The following is a 15,336-nucleotide window of genomic DNA, read 5'->3' as shown; positions in this document are numbered from 1 at the left end:
TCACTAATAAAAATTAAAGAAATAGAAGTGGACCTAAGGCACTATGTCGTATCATTCTACAAGACACAGGAAGAATTTTAGTCTGATAACCTTTAACCATTAATTATTGTTGTTGCATATTTAATGAAGACATTTATTAACCCCAACTACATGCTGTCAGCATGCAGTTGTCCATAGCTCCTAGCCCTAATGCACAAACACATGGGCACCTCATCCAGTCCAAGTCCTGCATACCATCTGGTTGTCCACCCAATCACCTCAGTGCCGCTGGTTACCGACACATCTTGGCAGCGCTGGTTACTGCCACAACACTCCTTATGCCCCAAACTGAAACTACGGGGATGGCGAACTGTGGAGACTGTCGACACGCTGGTGTTTGTAATATGGTGGGCTCACCAGCAGGTGAGGGGGTAGCAGGAATCGTGATGTTTGGTTCCACTGTGGCCAGCACACGCTGTTGTGCCTCACTTCCCACTGGAGTTGTTCCATCTGCCTCACCTAACTACTGCTGTGTGGAAACTGGCATTGGGTGCTTGTCACAGCAGTCCTTTTCTGGTCCTTGGGTAAGTTGTCCGTCACCGCGGTTCACTTCTGACCCCTCTTCTGTGCCTCCGAGCCGCAGGTGGTCTCTACGGTGGTGGCACACCGTGCCATCCTCCAGTACTACCTCGCTTGATGACGAACTGGTTGATGTTGTGGCGATTGCTGGTACCCATCTAGGCCCTGGTCTAAAATTCCTGGCCCAAAACGTGTCCCCAGCCATGGGCACTGGCTTCCTCCTGGCTTCAGCATCGCTACGCAATTTTTGCTGTAGATGCCGCAGGCCCACTCTGGTGTCCAAGTCTGGCTGCAGCAGGTCTGCTGCAGTCTTCAAACGCCGACCCATGAGCAGTTCTGCAAGGGAACGACCAGTGAGGGCATGAGGTGTCGTTCAGTATGTTAGCAATATCCTCAACACTCAAACTCCCCTCATTGTTCTTTATGGTTTGTACAACCCGCTCTGTGGCCCCATTTGATATAGGATGGTATGGTGGAATCAGGATAGGCCGTACACCATTCTTAGCCAGGAATGCCTTGTACTGTGCGCTTGCGAATGCTGGACCATTGTCGCTCACCACAACATCAGGCAATCCATGGCTGGCAAAGATAGTGTGTAAGCATACAATTGTTGTCTCTGCCAATGGCGACGATACCCAAACCACCTCTACCCACTTTGAGCATGCATCCACAAGTACTAGAACGTACACGCCTTAAAAAGGTCCCCGAAAATATACGTGTAATCGGGGCCACTCTCTCTCCGGGAACGACCTTGGTGCCATTTGAATTGCCTTGGAAGCCTTATAATGCACCTTAAAAACTGTGCACCGGCCCACTTTCATAGTGATGTCCGCATCAGTCCCTGGCCACCACACATGACTGTGGGCCACTAACTTCATTTTTTCAACGCGCGGATGACACTCATGCAGCAGATCCAGCACAGCTGCCCGTAGCAGCTCAGGTACTACCATCCAATTTCCCTGTAACACACAGCTTTCCATCACAGAGAACTCCTTCATTCGGCCCCGCCGGGGTGGCGCAGTGGTTACGGCGCTCGACTACTGTTCCCAAGGTTGCGGGATCGAATCCCGGCCTCGGCGGCAGCTTTTCGATGGAGGTGAAAAGCAAGGCGCCCGTGTGCTGTGCGATGTCAGTGCACGTTAAAGAACCCCAGGTGGTCGAAATTTCCGGAGTCCTCCACTACGGCGTCTCTCATAGCCTTAGTTGCTTTGGGACGTTAAACCCCACAAACCAAACAAACCAAACCAAACCTTCATTCGGTTTGGAAAAATTAGCTGTGGCTTAGCTCTGGTTAAGCCTTAGTGATTGCGAAAGCAATACCTCCCTGGCTGCGCTTGGCTCTGCTGGTGGTTTGGCATGGCTTCGCCTTGGTTTGGAAAAATTAGCTGTGGCTTAACTCTGGTTAAGCCTTAGTGATTGCGAAAGCAATACCTCCCTGGCTGCGCTTGGCTCTGCTGGTGGTTTGGCATGGCTTCGCCTTTTGTGCAACTAAATGATTTACTCTGGACACAACACGGTTTCTACTGTTTGTTTATTCCAATGAACACGATTTGGTGGTCCGTAAAGTAGTGACTCTTGGTAGGGAAGGCCGCTAAAATTCGAAGTCGATACGGGCGCCTCATGTTCTTCAGCGAGGCTACTTACCGCCAAACATGGCCAACGAACGCCTCGAAGGTAAAAACGGATTGTTCGTGAAACGTTTCTCAAACTCCCGCATAGCAGACTCAAACTCGCCGACTCTCATCTCTTGTTCTTCCAGTCGTTGAGCCATAATGTCGCCTCCTCGGTTCACCACAACGTTCTGCTCTTCTCTGCATACGTCTTTCTTCTTTTAGCAAGCCATTCTTCTCTCCGGTCCGGTGGCTCTTCTACACGGCGCTTTCTTCTATGGTAATTATATCGCTCTGCACTACTCATAGATGATTCTTCGGCATTCAGAGAGTCCATAAAGCTACTCTCGCTCACTGAACTTGTAGAACGTTGCCGGGCTCCCTATTCTGTGGCTCTTGCCTTTCTTCATCTGTCTCCTCGGCGCGGTATTGGCGTTTGCGCGCAGCACATCGCTCCAGCGATGCTTTGTACAACTCCTCAGACATGACCAAGCGGAGCGCTCCTGCAGCACCCAGTTTATCCTCTCCTAGCAAGCGCCCCCACACGGCGGGCCGAGAAGGCCGTCACGTGGTAGCCGCCGCGCCGAGCAAAGGAGCGACTACGGCTACACTGCGGCCGAAGAGACGACTTGGGGCCCCTGCTCTCCTCTGGCCGTGACGTCACGCTGTCACGTAGTAGCGAAGGAACGACCTCCACCGACGGCAGAAAAGTGCTAGCAGTATTGCTTTCGCGATAAAAGGCCAAAACTCCTGTCCAGGTGGCAAGCGCCCTCCCGACCGCAACACACTACGCAGGGGGGCCAACACGGGGTCATGATCAGTTGCTGCCTCCACAGCAGAGGCTGAGAGGACCTGTTGGTATGCACCTTCCAACATGAAGACGTCCGGAAACCTGGGTTCCTCTGGTGGCGCCTTAGCAAGTGGCAGGCGACTCAAAGCATCATCATTTTCCAAGCTCGCCCCTGGTCTGAAGCACAACCGGTAGTTATAGCCACTCAGCATCAGGGCCTATCGCAACACTCTCGGTGAACTTTGAAGTGGAATGCGGTTCTCATGTCCAAACAGTACCAATAAAGGCTCGTGGTTGGTGAAAATTTCAAGTGCCTTCCCCACAAAAACTGATGGAACTACGCACCAAAAACAAGTGCAAGTGCCTCTTAATCCAACTGACTAATTCTCAGCAGCTGTTAGTCGCCGAGAAGCAAAGGCTATTGGCTTCTCCTCTCCGGACTGCAGCCGATGTGCCAGTAGAACTCCAATGTCATAACACACACAGTGGGCCTTGAAGTAAACATCTTTATTTCACTCAGGGGCTTGCAGGTCTGTCAGGCACATCGGAGGGTCAAGAGGTCGTGCCGTTGTCAGGTCGGAAGAGCAGCCAGGAAGCGGGCAGCAGGAAAGCGAAGAGGTAGCAAGACGTCGGCACACCTCGTTTTATGGGGTCCGGGCGGGAACCGGTTTCCCCATTGGCGGGAGAGGAGAGGGGCAGTGAGGCAATGCACAGTGAGTGCTGAGAACTGGCGCGCCCTTCAAATATGGCTGGCGCGCTGCCCCTGCCTCGTGCATAGAGCAGGGCCCCACATACCCCCCCCCCCCCCCCTCAATGTCCAACCCGGAGTCCGGCAACAGCCGGGGCATGTCCGAGCCAGGGTCGGCGTTCAATAGGCAGGCTTGTCGCCTTGCTCTGGCGAGATGCCCGCTCAGCTGGTCCGTCAGGCGACAAAGAAGCAGCAGGCATGGAGGGACTGTTCTGGCTGGTCCCTCTCTGGCAGCGACTGGCAGCAGTGTGACCTCGGGATCAGAGCGCAGCTGGGCTCGGCCGCGGATACGCCTGGCAGTGGCCCGGAGCTGCTCCTCCACATCGCTGTTGACCCCTTTCCACGTGGTGCTGTGCTGGATTCACCGGGACCCCTTTTCAGCAGGCGTTTCCGCCCCGGGCACACCTGGCTCCCTGAGGCCCGTACTCCAGGCCTGGGCAGTGGGCTCCGAATCCAGCCTCTTTGAAGACGGCCAGCATGACCCCACTGGTCATGGGGCCACGACAAACTGGGGGGTGCCCCCCATTTAAGTGGCCCCTCCTTGAACCATGCGCTGGATGCGGTTTCTCGCCCCAGCGATGGTGTTCCTCTGGCAGCTGCAAATTCTTATCACAATGCATTCTGAAAGAAGCAAAGACGTTAGATGAAGTAGTGCACTACCTGCACTAAGGTTATAGTGTCGGTTGCGGAACCGGGTTGCTACCTGTACGCCTTACTTGGGAGGAGATCGCTGCATCGCCTTGAGCTTCCACCGCTTCGCAGTTATCGTCATTGCAAAGGTGGTAAGCCTTCAAGTCTGTGACGTGCACCGAACCGGCGGTTTCACCGCTCGTTAACAACTGCAGCTGGTAGGTGAGCGGCGTAGTCTGTGCAGTAACTTCGAACGGTTCAACCTGCTTGTGCGCTAGTGACGCGGCAAAACCACGCGCTGCGTTACTAAGCGGGAGCGTTGTTTTCAGTACCAAGTCGCCCGTGTTGAAAATGACGTGACGACAACCTTTGTTGTACTGATCTGCCTGCTCCATGCGCGCGACATCGATGTTTTCACGAGCCGCGCGCAAAATTCAAGTAAGCGGGTGTCAAATCCACCGACCTGTTCACAGTTGTTCTAGTGGCGAATGCCAGTTCAGACAACCGGGCATCCCAATCAGCGACCACCATACTCTTAACATTCCGATTCACTCTCGTTTATGTTGCTCTGAGTGTGATAGGAACTCGTTTTCCTGTGGCGGATTTGAAGCGCCCGACAGGAATTTACAAAGACATTGCTTGTGAAATACGAAGCATTGTCTGTAATCAGGTCGGAAGGGAAACCAAAACCAGTGTAGATCTCCAACAGTTTCTCCCAAATTCTTTCTGACACAAGCTCCCTAAGGGGGAATACCTCAACCCACTTGGAAAAGTGGTCCGTTATTACCAGGATATATTGGTTTCCGCGCATGGATCGAGGGAGGGGTCCCATGATATCACACACGACCACTTGCCACGGGTAGTTGCTAACTACCGGCTTCATCATGCCAACGGGCTTCCCCATTCGAAGCTTGGCTACCTGGCAAATAGGACATGTACGGGCGTAACCCAGAACATCCTTTCTCATACCTGGCCAGGTTGCGACACGGCATAACTTGTAAGTTTTACTGCCGCTGCCATGGCCTGCCAGCGCTGAGTCATGAAAGTACCGGAGGAATTGTTTCCGCAACTTTATCGGGACCACGACTTGGAAAGGAGATGTAATCGCCTCTTCCTCGTCAAGTTGGGGGATGTAGTGGAACAGTAAGCCATCATCACCCAGCAGATACGCGTTGTACTTGCCCTCAGCGTTCCCGGTGCAAGCTGCAGTACTCGCAAGCTCTGTCATAGACCGCTGGCATAGACCGTCTGCTGTCTGGGGCTCAATCAGCTCTTCCCTACTGACCGCTACTTTCCAAGACAGATTTCTTTTTGCCTCGCTTCTTAGCAGGTGAGCAGTCGCCACCACCAGTAGCTGCGCCTTCTCTCTCTCAGCAGAGCGCAGGACCCCTGTCTGCCTCTTTTCTCTCTTTAACTAAGCTGGGCGCGACAATTGCGTCTGCCCTCTCCTCCTTTCCAATAGTGGCGACGCCACTTTCAGCAGTGCTGGACTGTGCCTCTGATGCGCTTCTGCCAGCTTTCCACGGTGCACACAATAAAGCGTCTGCCACCTTATTCATGCTGCCCCGGCGGTACTCAATGGCATACGCGTAACGTTGCAACATCAGTACCCATCTCGCGAGTCTGCCTGCGGGGTTTTTCAGCCTCTTTAACCACAAAAGTGCCTGGTGATGTGTCTGCACGGTAAAAACCACTCTGTCTAATTGCATTTTGAATGCGAGCATTATCGCCAAGCATTCCTTTTCGATCACGAAGTAATTCCGCTCCGCCAATGTGAGCGTGCGGCTAGCGAACGTGACAAGGCGCAGCTTGCCCTCGTGTTCCTGCAACAAAACAGCTCCAACACCGGCATCACTAGCATCTGTCTGTGAGAAAAACTGCTTGTTCAGGTCAGGGAGGCGCAAACTAGTGGTATTCGCGATCGAGCGAGCCAAGGCAACAAATACATCATTCTGTTCCTTGCCCAGACTCACTTCGAGCCTTTACACAACAGCATGTTCAACAGCCTTGCGAGCTCCAAACAACGAGGGATGAATTGCCTGTAGAAAGCAACTATTCCCAAAAATCTCAGCAAGCTTTTCACGTCCATTGGGCAGGGGTAGTTCAGAATTGCCTGCAGTTTGTCATGGCTCGGTCTCCAAGTGCCCTCATCAACCACAGAGCCTGAGAGGTTCACTCTCTTTGATACCAACTGCACTTTCTTTGGGTTGATCGTTGTACCCGCACGCCTCATTCTTCCAAGAACGGAATTCAGGTGAATGAGGTGCTCTTCGAACAACTGTGAGAATATCACAACATCGTCGAGGTATGCCATCGCGTAGTTGAACCTTGCATCGCCCAGCACGATATCCATCAATCGCATGAACATGCTCGAGGCATTAGACAAACCAAACGGGAGTCGAGTAAATTCGAAGAGCCTGCTGTGACAGGTGAATGCGGTTTTCTGAATGTCACCTTCCGCCACCTCAATCTGTAGGTACCCTACGCTTGCATCCAGGACTGCGAAGAACCTTGCGTTCCCCAACACGTACATCACAGCCTCGACTGACTGGAAAGGGTACGCAACCATAGGCGTCAGTGAGTCGAGCTTTCGATAATCAACACACTGCCTGACTGAATCATCTTTCTTTGGTGCTAGAACCACTGGGGATGCCCATGGACTTTGTAAGAGTCTCACCGCGCCAGTATCAATCATCAATCTGCTGTCTGTGGTGCTGTTTGCGATTCGCCTTGCTGGTTTGTGCTGCAAGCATCGAGACGAGTTGCTTGCAGTTTCATCCACCTCACGTAAGTCGCTTAAGCAAAGCTCAAGCAGCCGGTTGGAATGCAGTAGTTGCGGCGCAATGAATTGGTTCTCATTGGGCCTTGGATGTGGTACGTTGCATTGAATGCCTGTGATGAACACGTGTCATTTTGGTAGGAAGGATGACGCGGCATGCCAACTGCAACCTCACATCTGTTTCTCGTTGCAGGTCGCGGTCCTTTGGCGCTTTCATGCGCAAATTAGGTATGCGCAGGCTTAGTATGGTGCAACCAGTCATGGCGTTTCAGCTTGTTATTGCTACGAGGCCTTGCAGCAACTTAAACATCTGATCTTGACCATCTTATTCTATGCTGCAAACAGCTGCAGGCAGTTGTGTGATTTCGCAGCTCGCACTAGCTGCGCTTTCCAAAAGATTCGTCAAAGGAGTGTTTCACACGCAACATTCATGTTTCCTCCTATTTTATGCTTACTCGGAGCTGAATATGTGCCAACTTCTTGAGCTTTTCCAGACTCATCAAAAGGAGTGGTTTAAAACTAAACCTAATCTTTGCACTACCAATTGATATCCACCACATGAAAGGAAAGACAAGACAACAGTCTGCCTCAGACTGAGCCAGGATGGCCTCATCGCACCCAAAACATCATTGGTCTGCCAAATAAAAATTTGTTGGAACGAGCCATACGATCTACAAACTAGACACGCAGCACCACAAAACGCGCTTAGCTGAATTCGTATACGAGAAATGACAACCTGCTTTTCACTAGCTTAGCTCATCCAATTCCGCTAGGGGGTTAACAGGGTCACCCTCGCAGCTGCATTCATCTTGTGCACACCTAGCCAAAGATGCGACACTCGTTGCTCACAGTTCATGTACAATGGAGAGCACGTGTATTGCATGCCACTTAATTTCACAGGAATTGTGTGCATTGTGTGTTCCATTTGATGTACAACAGGAACATTTAAAACAAAATTGTTCTCACTGTAAAAGGTTACTGAAAGCAGTTCACCTTTACAAGGCACTGTGCTCTAATCAAAGAGCAGCATTCTCACCAAAACAGCTCTTACAAGGCAGTAAAGAAATATAGCTGTCACCACCAGCCAATTTCTCAAGCAAGATGAGTGTGTTAGTAGCTATTTTTTGGAATGGATTCTAAAGAATGTACTACACTACCATTACTTCAAAATGATGGCAGTGCGCACTTTATAGCAAACTTCACTCAGGGGCAGGCAGATTGGGAGGTCAGGGGGTCGTGCCGTTGTCAGGTCGGAAGAGCGAGACACCGGCGCGCCTCATTTTATGGTGTCCGAGTGGGACCAGTTTCGTTGTCAGGTCGGAAGAGCGAGACACCGGCGCGCCTCATTTTATGGTGTCCGAGTGGGAGCAGTTTCCCCATCAGTAGGAAAGGAAAGGGGAAGTGGGAAAATGCACAGGGAGTGCCGGGAAGTGGCGCGCACTTCAAATGTGGCTGGCGCGCTGCGCTGCCTCATGCGTGGAGCAGGGCCCTACATCTCATATGGCGACGCATTGCAGCACAGCAACAAGGGCAACCTTGGTCATAATAAGCTAACACACTTCCAGATATCAGCAACTGCTTGCTGATATCTCAATGCCTCAATGCCATGGCACTGATTTCTTAAGCAATTGGAGCAGGGAGTGTAGCACTGTTGACAACTGAGGTAGGAACCTCCGGTAAAAGTTAAACAGACCCAGGACGCTCTGCAAATCATGTGCACCAGTGGGTACCAGCACTCGAACAATGGCTTCAGCTTTCTCTGTTGATGAGTGCAGACCATCCTTGTCGATGACAATAACCCAGGTACGCCACACTTGCTGCTGCGAATACATGTTTCTGGGCCTTCAACTTCAAACCTGCATCACTTAGTCGTTACAACACTTCCTCCACATTCTTACTGTAGTCCTCTGCCAACACCCTAGCAACCAGTATATCATCGAAGATATGACAGTATTTTGGCAACCGCGAAGCAAACTTTTCATTTCGCATTGGAAAATAGCCGGTGCTAATGCCACCCCAAATGGCAGTCGGTTGTACTGAAACAGTCCCTGCTGGGTATTAATAGTCACATACTTCTTATAATCCTCATCCAGCTCCACTTTTTGGTATGCGTCCCGAAGGTCCAACTTCGAGAACAGCTTGCCTCCTGCCAGCTGCATTGATTTCCTCGTCCCGTGGCACAGGATATGTCTCAATATCTGCTGTCCGGTTCACTGTGACCTTGAAGTCTCCACATAGCCTAACTTTCCCATCCTACTTCAAAACGGGAACCAACGGTGCCGCCCGTTCTGATGTCCGCACTGGTCTGATAATATCTTTTCTCTGCAGCCTTTGTAGCTCCTGGGTCACCATGTTTTGCAGAGCAAAAGGTACTGGCTGTAGCCTGAAGAACCGTGGCTGTGCATCCTCGGGTACTTTTATCTTGGCTTTCACTCCAGAAAGCTGTCAGAGGCCTTCTGCGAACACATTGGGGAACCAACCTATCCAGTCCTACATATCTTCAACAGCGTTAATGTTTAGCAAGCTCTCAAGTGGCATGCCACAAGCTTTTGACCAGTTTCTGCCTAATAGGGCCCGTGAACCACCTCTGATGATGAACATTGGCAGTTGTGCAACCTTTCCTCCAAACTTGGCAAGCATTGAAGCTTTCCCTGCAACCACCGACTGGTGTCCAAAGCAGCGTCTTAGCTTGAGGTCAGATTTCTCCATCTCGTGAATTCCACTTCATTCATCACCAAGTGGACTGCTCCTGTGTCAACTTCCATGTGTATCGACTGACTATTGATGATAACCATAGCGCAAATAGGTGGGACTCTCGGCTCCAGGACATTCCAATGTCTGGCTGTGGCCTGACGGCGGTGTTCGCTGGTCTACTCTGCAGTAACCACAAGTAACCACACATTACCGACGTCCGTTTCTCCGTTCTTGTCGTTGGGTGGCGTATCTACCGGGTCTACGGCCATCACCCCATAGGGAAGTAGATATCCGGCCGGTCCTGCTCCTTGCTGCCTGTTCTGTTGCGCGCCTCGCAGACTTGTCCCAGGTGCCTGTCCGCTCTAGCATTTTTTTGCTACATGACCTTTCTTCTGGCAAGCAAAACACAGTAAATTCCTGAACCTGCAAGATTGCTCATAGTGCCTTTCGCCGCAGCGATGACAATCATTGGCCGCCGCTTTTCGACACGCAGTGAACGTTCACCTCCATCCACCTGACCGGTCATTTTTGCGCCCGAAACGGCAGCTTCCATGCTAGTGCGACTGTGCGGTCCAGCATCAGCTCCAGCTCTGGTTCGCCATCCCATTGAGTCTGGCAGTGAAAATGATAGCATTGCACGATCACTGATGGTTTAGGCGCATAATGGTTGGTTAACACCTGGATGCTCATGGTGAGCGGAACGTCATTTGGCCGTCGGGGTGCCAGTAAGCAACGAAGCAGTGAGTATGTCGGCTTTCCACACGAGCTAAGAAACATGACACACTTCTTATCCTCCGGGATACTGTTGGTGATGAAATGCTGTTCAAGGATCTCCACGTACTCCACCTATTCATGCTCTTCACCTGCAAACTGCTCCAACTTGGACATCACGGTCGACGCTCGGTTAATCTTCATCGCCAGTTGCTACATTTTTAAAGAAAACGTTTATTAACCCCAGCTACATGCGGTCAGCATGGTGGTTGTCCATTGCTCCTAGCCCTAATGCACAAACACATGGGCACCTCGTCTAGTCCTGTGCACCATCTGGATGTCCACCCAGCCACCTCAGTGCCGCTGGCTGCCGGCACAACACCTTGGCAGCACTGGTTTACGAGACAATATTGTCTCGTAATATATACGAGAAAAACCACTTTGTGAGCATTTGATTTTTGAAGATTGCATTAGCCTTCTATGAAAAGTTTTCATGCGACACTTTATCTTTCAAAAACTCAAGGTGTATAATGTCTGTTTGGCCATTTGCTGTTTCTGCGAGGTTGGATTGGGTTGCTACTGAAAGTGCTTTTTGGAAGCCATGCGGACGGAGGGTACCAGTATAACTTCTTCCTGGGCCAGTGCATAATTGTACATTATAAAGTTAGAGCACAAAAAGCAGTTCTTGTGCTGTGTCGTTAGTCTGTCTGTGTGTGGTTGCTTTTTGCACTCTAGATTTATATTGTACAATAGGGTACCATGCTGACAGAAATAGGTGCTTGAACACGATGTGTTCAAGTAATTTAGCAGCTGTACCACCGAGAGAAATGTAGTGATAATTATTAAAGGGACAGAACACTGCCCTCTAAGCATCAATTTTTCGGCGCACTGCAACGCTTCCTGACTCTGGTGATCAGTTCCATAGCGGTTTTGCTAGAAACATTGTTAAAAATTTTGCCAAAAATTTTTCGATCAATGCGTGCACCTGTTTTTATGAAGTGCAGTGCTGGAAGTCGTGAGTAGCCACCGCAATTACAATTGCGCATCGGCAAAGTGATAACCAAAAACTAATAGAATTTTACCACCATTTGAGTACACAGTAGTGCCAAGTTTCCACACCCATACGGCACAGGAACATATCAATAGAAGTCCACTGCTTCATCCACGAAACTCCGAACACTATGGCGCCATCTAGTAAAAAATGTAAAATCACGTCATAAGCAATATAAAAGAAGGCTGGTTTTTGCTGATGGAGATAGTGCAAAATATGATAAAACAAAGTGAGCACTCTTCAAAGAATAAAGAGCACTGTGCTCATATCACAGTGACATTTTTCCAAGATATGGCAACAGAGTTTACTACACTGATAATTACAGTGCTTCACTGCAAGAGGCGACATCAGCCATTTTCATATGACTTTCAGTGCCAAACTAAAATTATAAACCCTCATTTCTTCGATACTGTGATGCTCAATCTACACCATTTGAGGCAAGATCTTTTCATTTCTGCATAATCCCACTACATATTTTGGTCTGTCCCTTTAACAGAAGTACTTCTGCCTTTATGGTCCAGTGTAACCTTTGTTTTTCTACATACAGATGAAAAGCATTCGCTACGAATAGGTGACTGAAAGATATTTGTCAGGTATTCAGAGGTCCATTCGGCGTGCCTGTACAAAAACTTTTTAGGGATACCATGGCTCTTCTTCGTGTCAGTATAGCAGAAATCTAAGGCCTTTGGATTTCATCTTCATGTGAAGCAGCAGGCTATTATTATAAATGCTTACAGATAAAAAAAAAATAGAAATGAAAATAATCAGCACACTTCTGGGAGTTCTCTATTTCAGCAGTTTGGTTTGGCTTGATTTAAGGGGTTTAACGTCCCAAAGCAGCTAAGGCTATGAGAGACGCCTATTTCAGCAGGGTGCTTAGGAGTTGATGGGCTGATGTGATGGCAGAATTAATTAGACTCGCAAACAAATTTTGTGAGCATCTCATTATAAAACCACTGTTTTGATTCCTTAAGAAGCATCTTTAAATTCCGACTCATCTGGCTAGTACAAAGTATACTTTCAAGGCTAGAGTTGAGTGGAAATGTCTGTCGTTTATGTTTTAGCCTTGAAGAACCAGTGGAATCATCACTTGCATTTGTTTTATGGCTATACGAGTGTACGTAAAAGAAAAATAAGTTTGGCTACATGATACTTTAATGTAATTTACAGCCATTATGTCATCTTTTTCCATTATTCCAAAAGCAAAGATTTGTTTGCAAGCATCTTCCAATCTTAATGTAATCTAACCTCCACAAAAATCGGGCTTTGACTAAAGAAAGGCACTGGTAATAAAGTAGAATCCAGCCATGTACAGTCATAGGAAAGAAATAGCAAAGTGCAGAAGCAGGGCATAGTGAGAAGAGGTGTTGCTTTGCTACCTTACATGCGAGGCTCCCTCTCGTCATCCCTGCTCAAGCAAGCCTAGCTGCCATCATCCCCTACCTAGGGCAATTACTTGGTGAGGCAGATGTCATCATTGCATGTAACACCATGCACAAGTGTCGCGAAAGTTATCATGCCACCAAGACAACTACTGTTGTAGGCACGCCAATAGGGCAATTCACCAACCCACATTTTAGAAATCAACTCCCACTTGTATCTTTGTCAAGCAGTGGTACTATCACTCAATTGCTCTTTCCTACTTTTTCTGTATTGGCAACAGCATCTCGTTATGCAGTTAAGCACTGCTATAAATACCTTAGTAGTTATTAATAACCGCTAGTAAATCAAGTACTCAGGCTGACATAGAGTCGAGGTAAACTCAAAGTGACTTTTGATTACTCAGGAATATTGTTACAGACGAGGAAGAAGCTGGCATAGGCAGGAGCACTCGCGCTAGGCCCGCTGGGATTCGTTAAAATGATCTCATAGTCACCGGCTATCTTCTCTCTGTTCTGTGTTCATTGGCTTCCCGCCCCGTAACATTTTGGCTGGAGGTGCACGCTATGTCATCACCACTTGTCATCCTAGCCCGAACTTCGGCGCCCTGCGTCTGCTTGTGCCGTCAGCAGCGGAGCGCATTGCCTGGCTGTTCCCCAGCCTGCCGGACCCGACACGACCTTGTTGTTCCTCCACCCCGTCCCCCTGCCCGACCACTAGACACGAAGAAGGAGAGACCGAATTATCCCACCGACCTGAGACGCCACCCACACTACCACAGGACACTACGAGAAACCCAACTGACCTGATGACCCCACTGCCGAGACACTGAGCAGAAGACCCTACCGACCCAAGATGCACCGCATATGAGGACATCCCCCGCCCATGCTACGCGTTGTATGCCTAGGCTTCGGCTATCGGATTTTGGCGACCTGTAGCCCGAAAGCATCCTGGACCAGGTTTCATCGCGGAATCATCACGGCGGCAAGTCGTTGTCTTCTTCCTCTTCTTCTTTAGACTTCCCAGTCACGCCGATCGTCATGCCATGAATCTCATCGACATCAACAAACTTCCTCCTCCACGATCGGGACGATCATTGGTGGCCCAGGGCATTGTTACAGATGACGAAGAAGCGGGCGGTAGCACGAGCAGGAGCGCTCACACGAGGCCCGCTGGGATTTATTAATATCATCTCATGGTCATCAGACATCATTTCTCTGTTCCTTGTGTTCGTTGGGTTGCTGCCCTGTAAAAATATGCCATCATATCACCAAGAAAGGCTAGTGATCCATCTATAGGAAAAACATTCAAAAAACATTCACAAAAATAAAAATTGTGCTGTGAAAGAAACGCTAAGGAAATTCAGCCAAATTTTAGACAATAACAGCTTTAACAATTTTTAGTAGTATATGCAGCGTCCAATGTTATTTATCTCCGATTCTGTGCATTTATACCGCTACATGTGGTGGCTGTGCACTGTCCTTTACATGCTTGGCCACCATGTTCCCAGGTGACTTCCTTCCCGGCGACAAAGTTTGGCCTGAAGAATATCATTGGCAATGTCTGGGAATGGACCAACGACTGGTGGGCCACCCGCCACACTAAGGAGCCCAAGGACAACCCGGTAGGCAAAGTGGCTTGTTAGGAGAGTTGGTTAGTGAACTCTACTATTATGGTTGAACACTATTTTAAAACCAGTGGTCATCCTTGTGGCAAAAAAGAAAAAAAGCATTTAAATAATGGTTCAATCATCCACGTGCCGCCTGCTGAACCTACCACAGAATGCATGAAGGTGTGGTACATTACCGACTCTGTTGGGAATTAGACAAGGTACCGAGTGAGTTGTTTTGTGGTTAAACGTTTTCTTAAAGTCGCTTCTCTCATTTTCATTACAGCACTATTGTTGAAAGAGGCCTTTGCTCTCTCTTCCCTGCCTACACCTGTGAAATTGTAATTGCAGTGCTAGTAATTCTGTGTGGTCCTTGCTACTTGGTCAGGCCTCTTGTGGTCATATTTTGCGCTTCTCATGGCATCCTTACCACTCTGCAGATGGGACCCCCAAGTGGCACTGACAAGGTCAAGAAGGGTGGCTCCTTCATGTGCCACAAGGCAAGTTGCATGCTCACGAACGGCACATGAGCTCAAGCTAATGAGCCTTAGCAACTGAAGCTGTGGGCGAGAACATTCATGGCAGCAGCCCATCACATTCTGCTTTCTAATTTGGAGCCACTTGTGCCTGGCAAAAGAAAATGTTTCATTGCACCTGGCATCGACGAACATGATGGCAATACTGTGCAGTGTCAGGAATGGCAGATTTTGCCTTTTACTCTGGCTTCTTATCAAAGAGGGCTGCACTAGTAACCAAGCAGCTTGAAATCAGAAAAT

At 49.3% G+C, this 15,336-nt stretch overlaps 1 protein-coding gene across 1 annotated transcript in view; it reads left to right on the top strand.

The window, feature by feature from the left end:
• Window positions 1-15,336, top strand: part of LOC146170923 (formylglycine-generating enzyme) — a 51,358-nt gene that overhangs the window by 33,976 nt on the left and 2,046 nt on the right. The window contains exons 7-8 of the mRNA XM_084586666.1: window positions 14,462-14,575; window positions 15,001-15,060. Of these exons, the coding sequence (XP_084442792.1) occupies window positions 14,462-14,575; window positions 15,001-15,060 (174 nt within the window). The remainder of the gene's footprint in view (window positions 1-14,461; window positions 14,576-15,000; window positions 15,061-15,336) is intronic.

This window comes from Amblyomma maculatum, unplaced genomic scaffold (assembly GCF_055883805.1).
Source record: "Amblyomma maculatum isolate TAMU_Amacu unplaced genomic scaffold, ASM5588380v1 scaffold_27, whole genome shotgun sequence".
Lineage (NCBI taxonomy): Eukaryota > Metazoa > Arthropoda > Arachnida > Ixodida > Ixodidae > Amblyomma > Amblyomma maculatum.
This window is presented reverse-complemented; position numbering and strand designations above follow the sequence as displayed.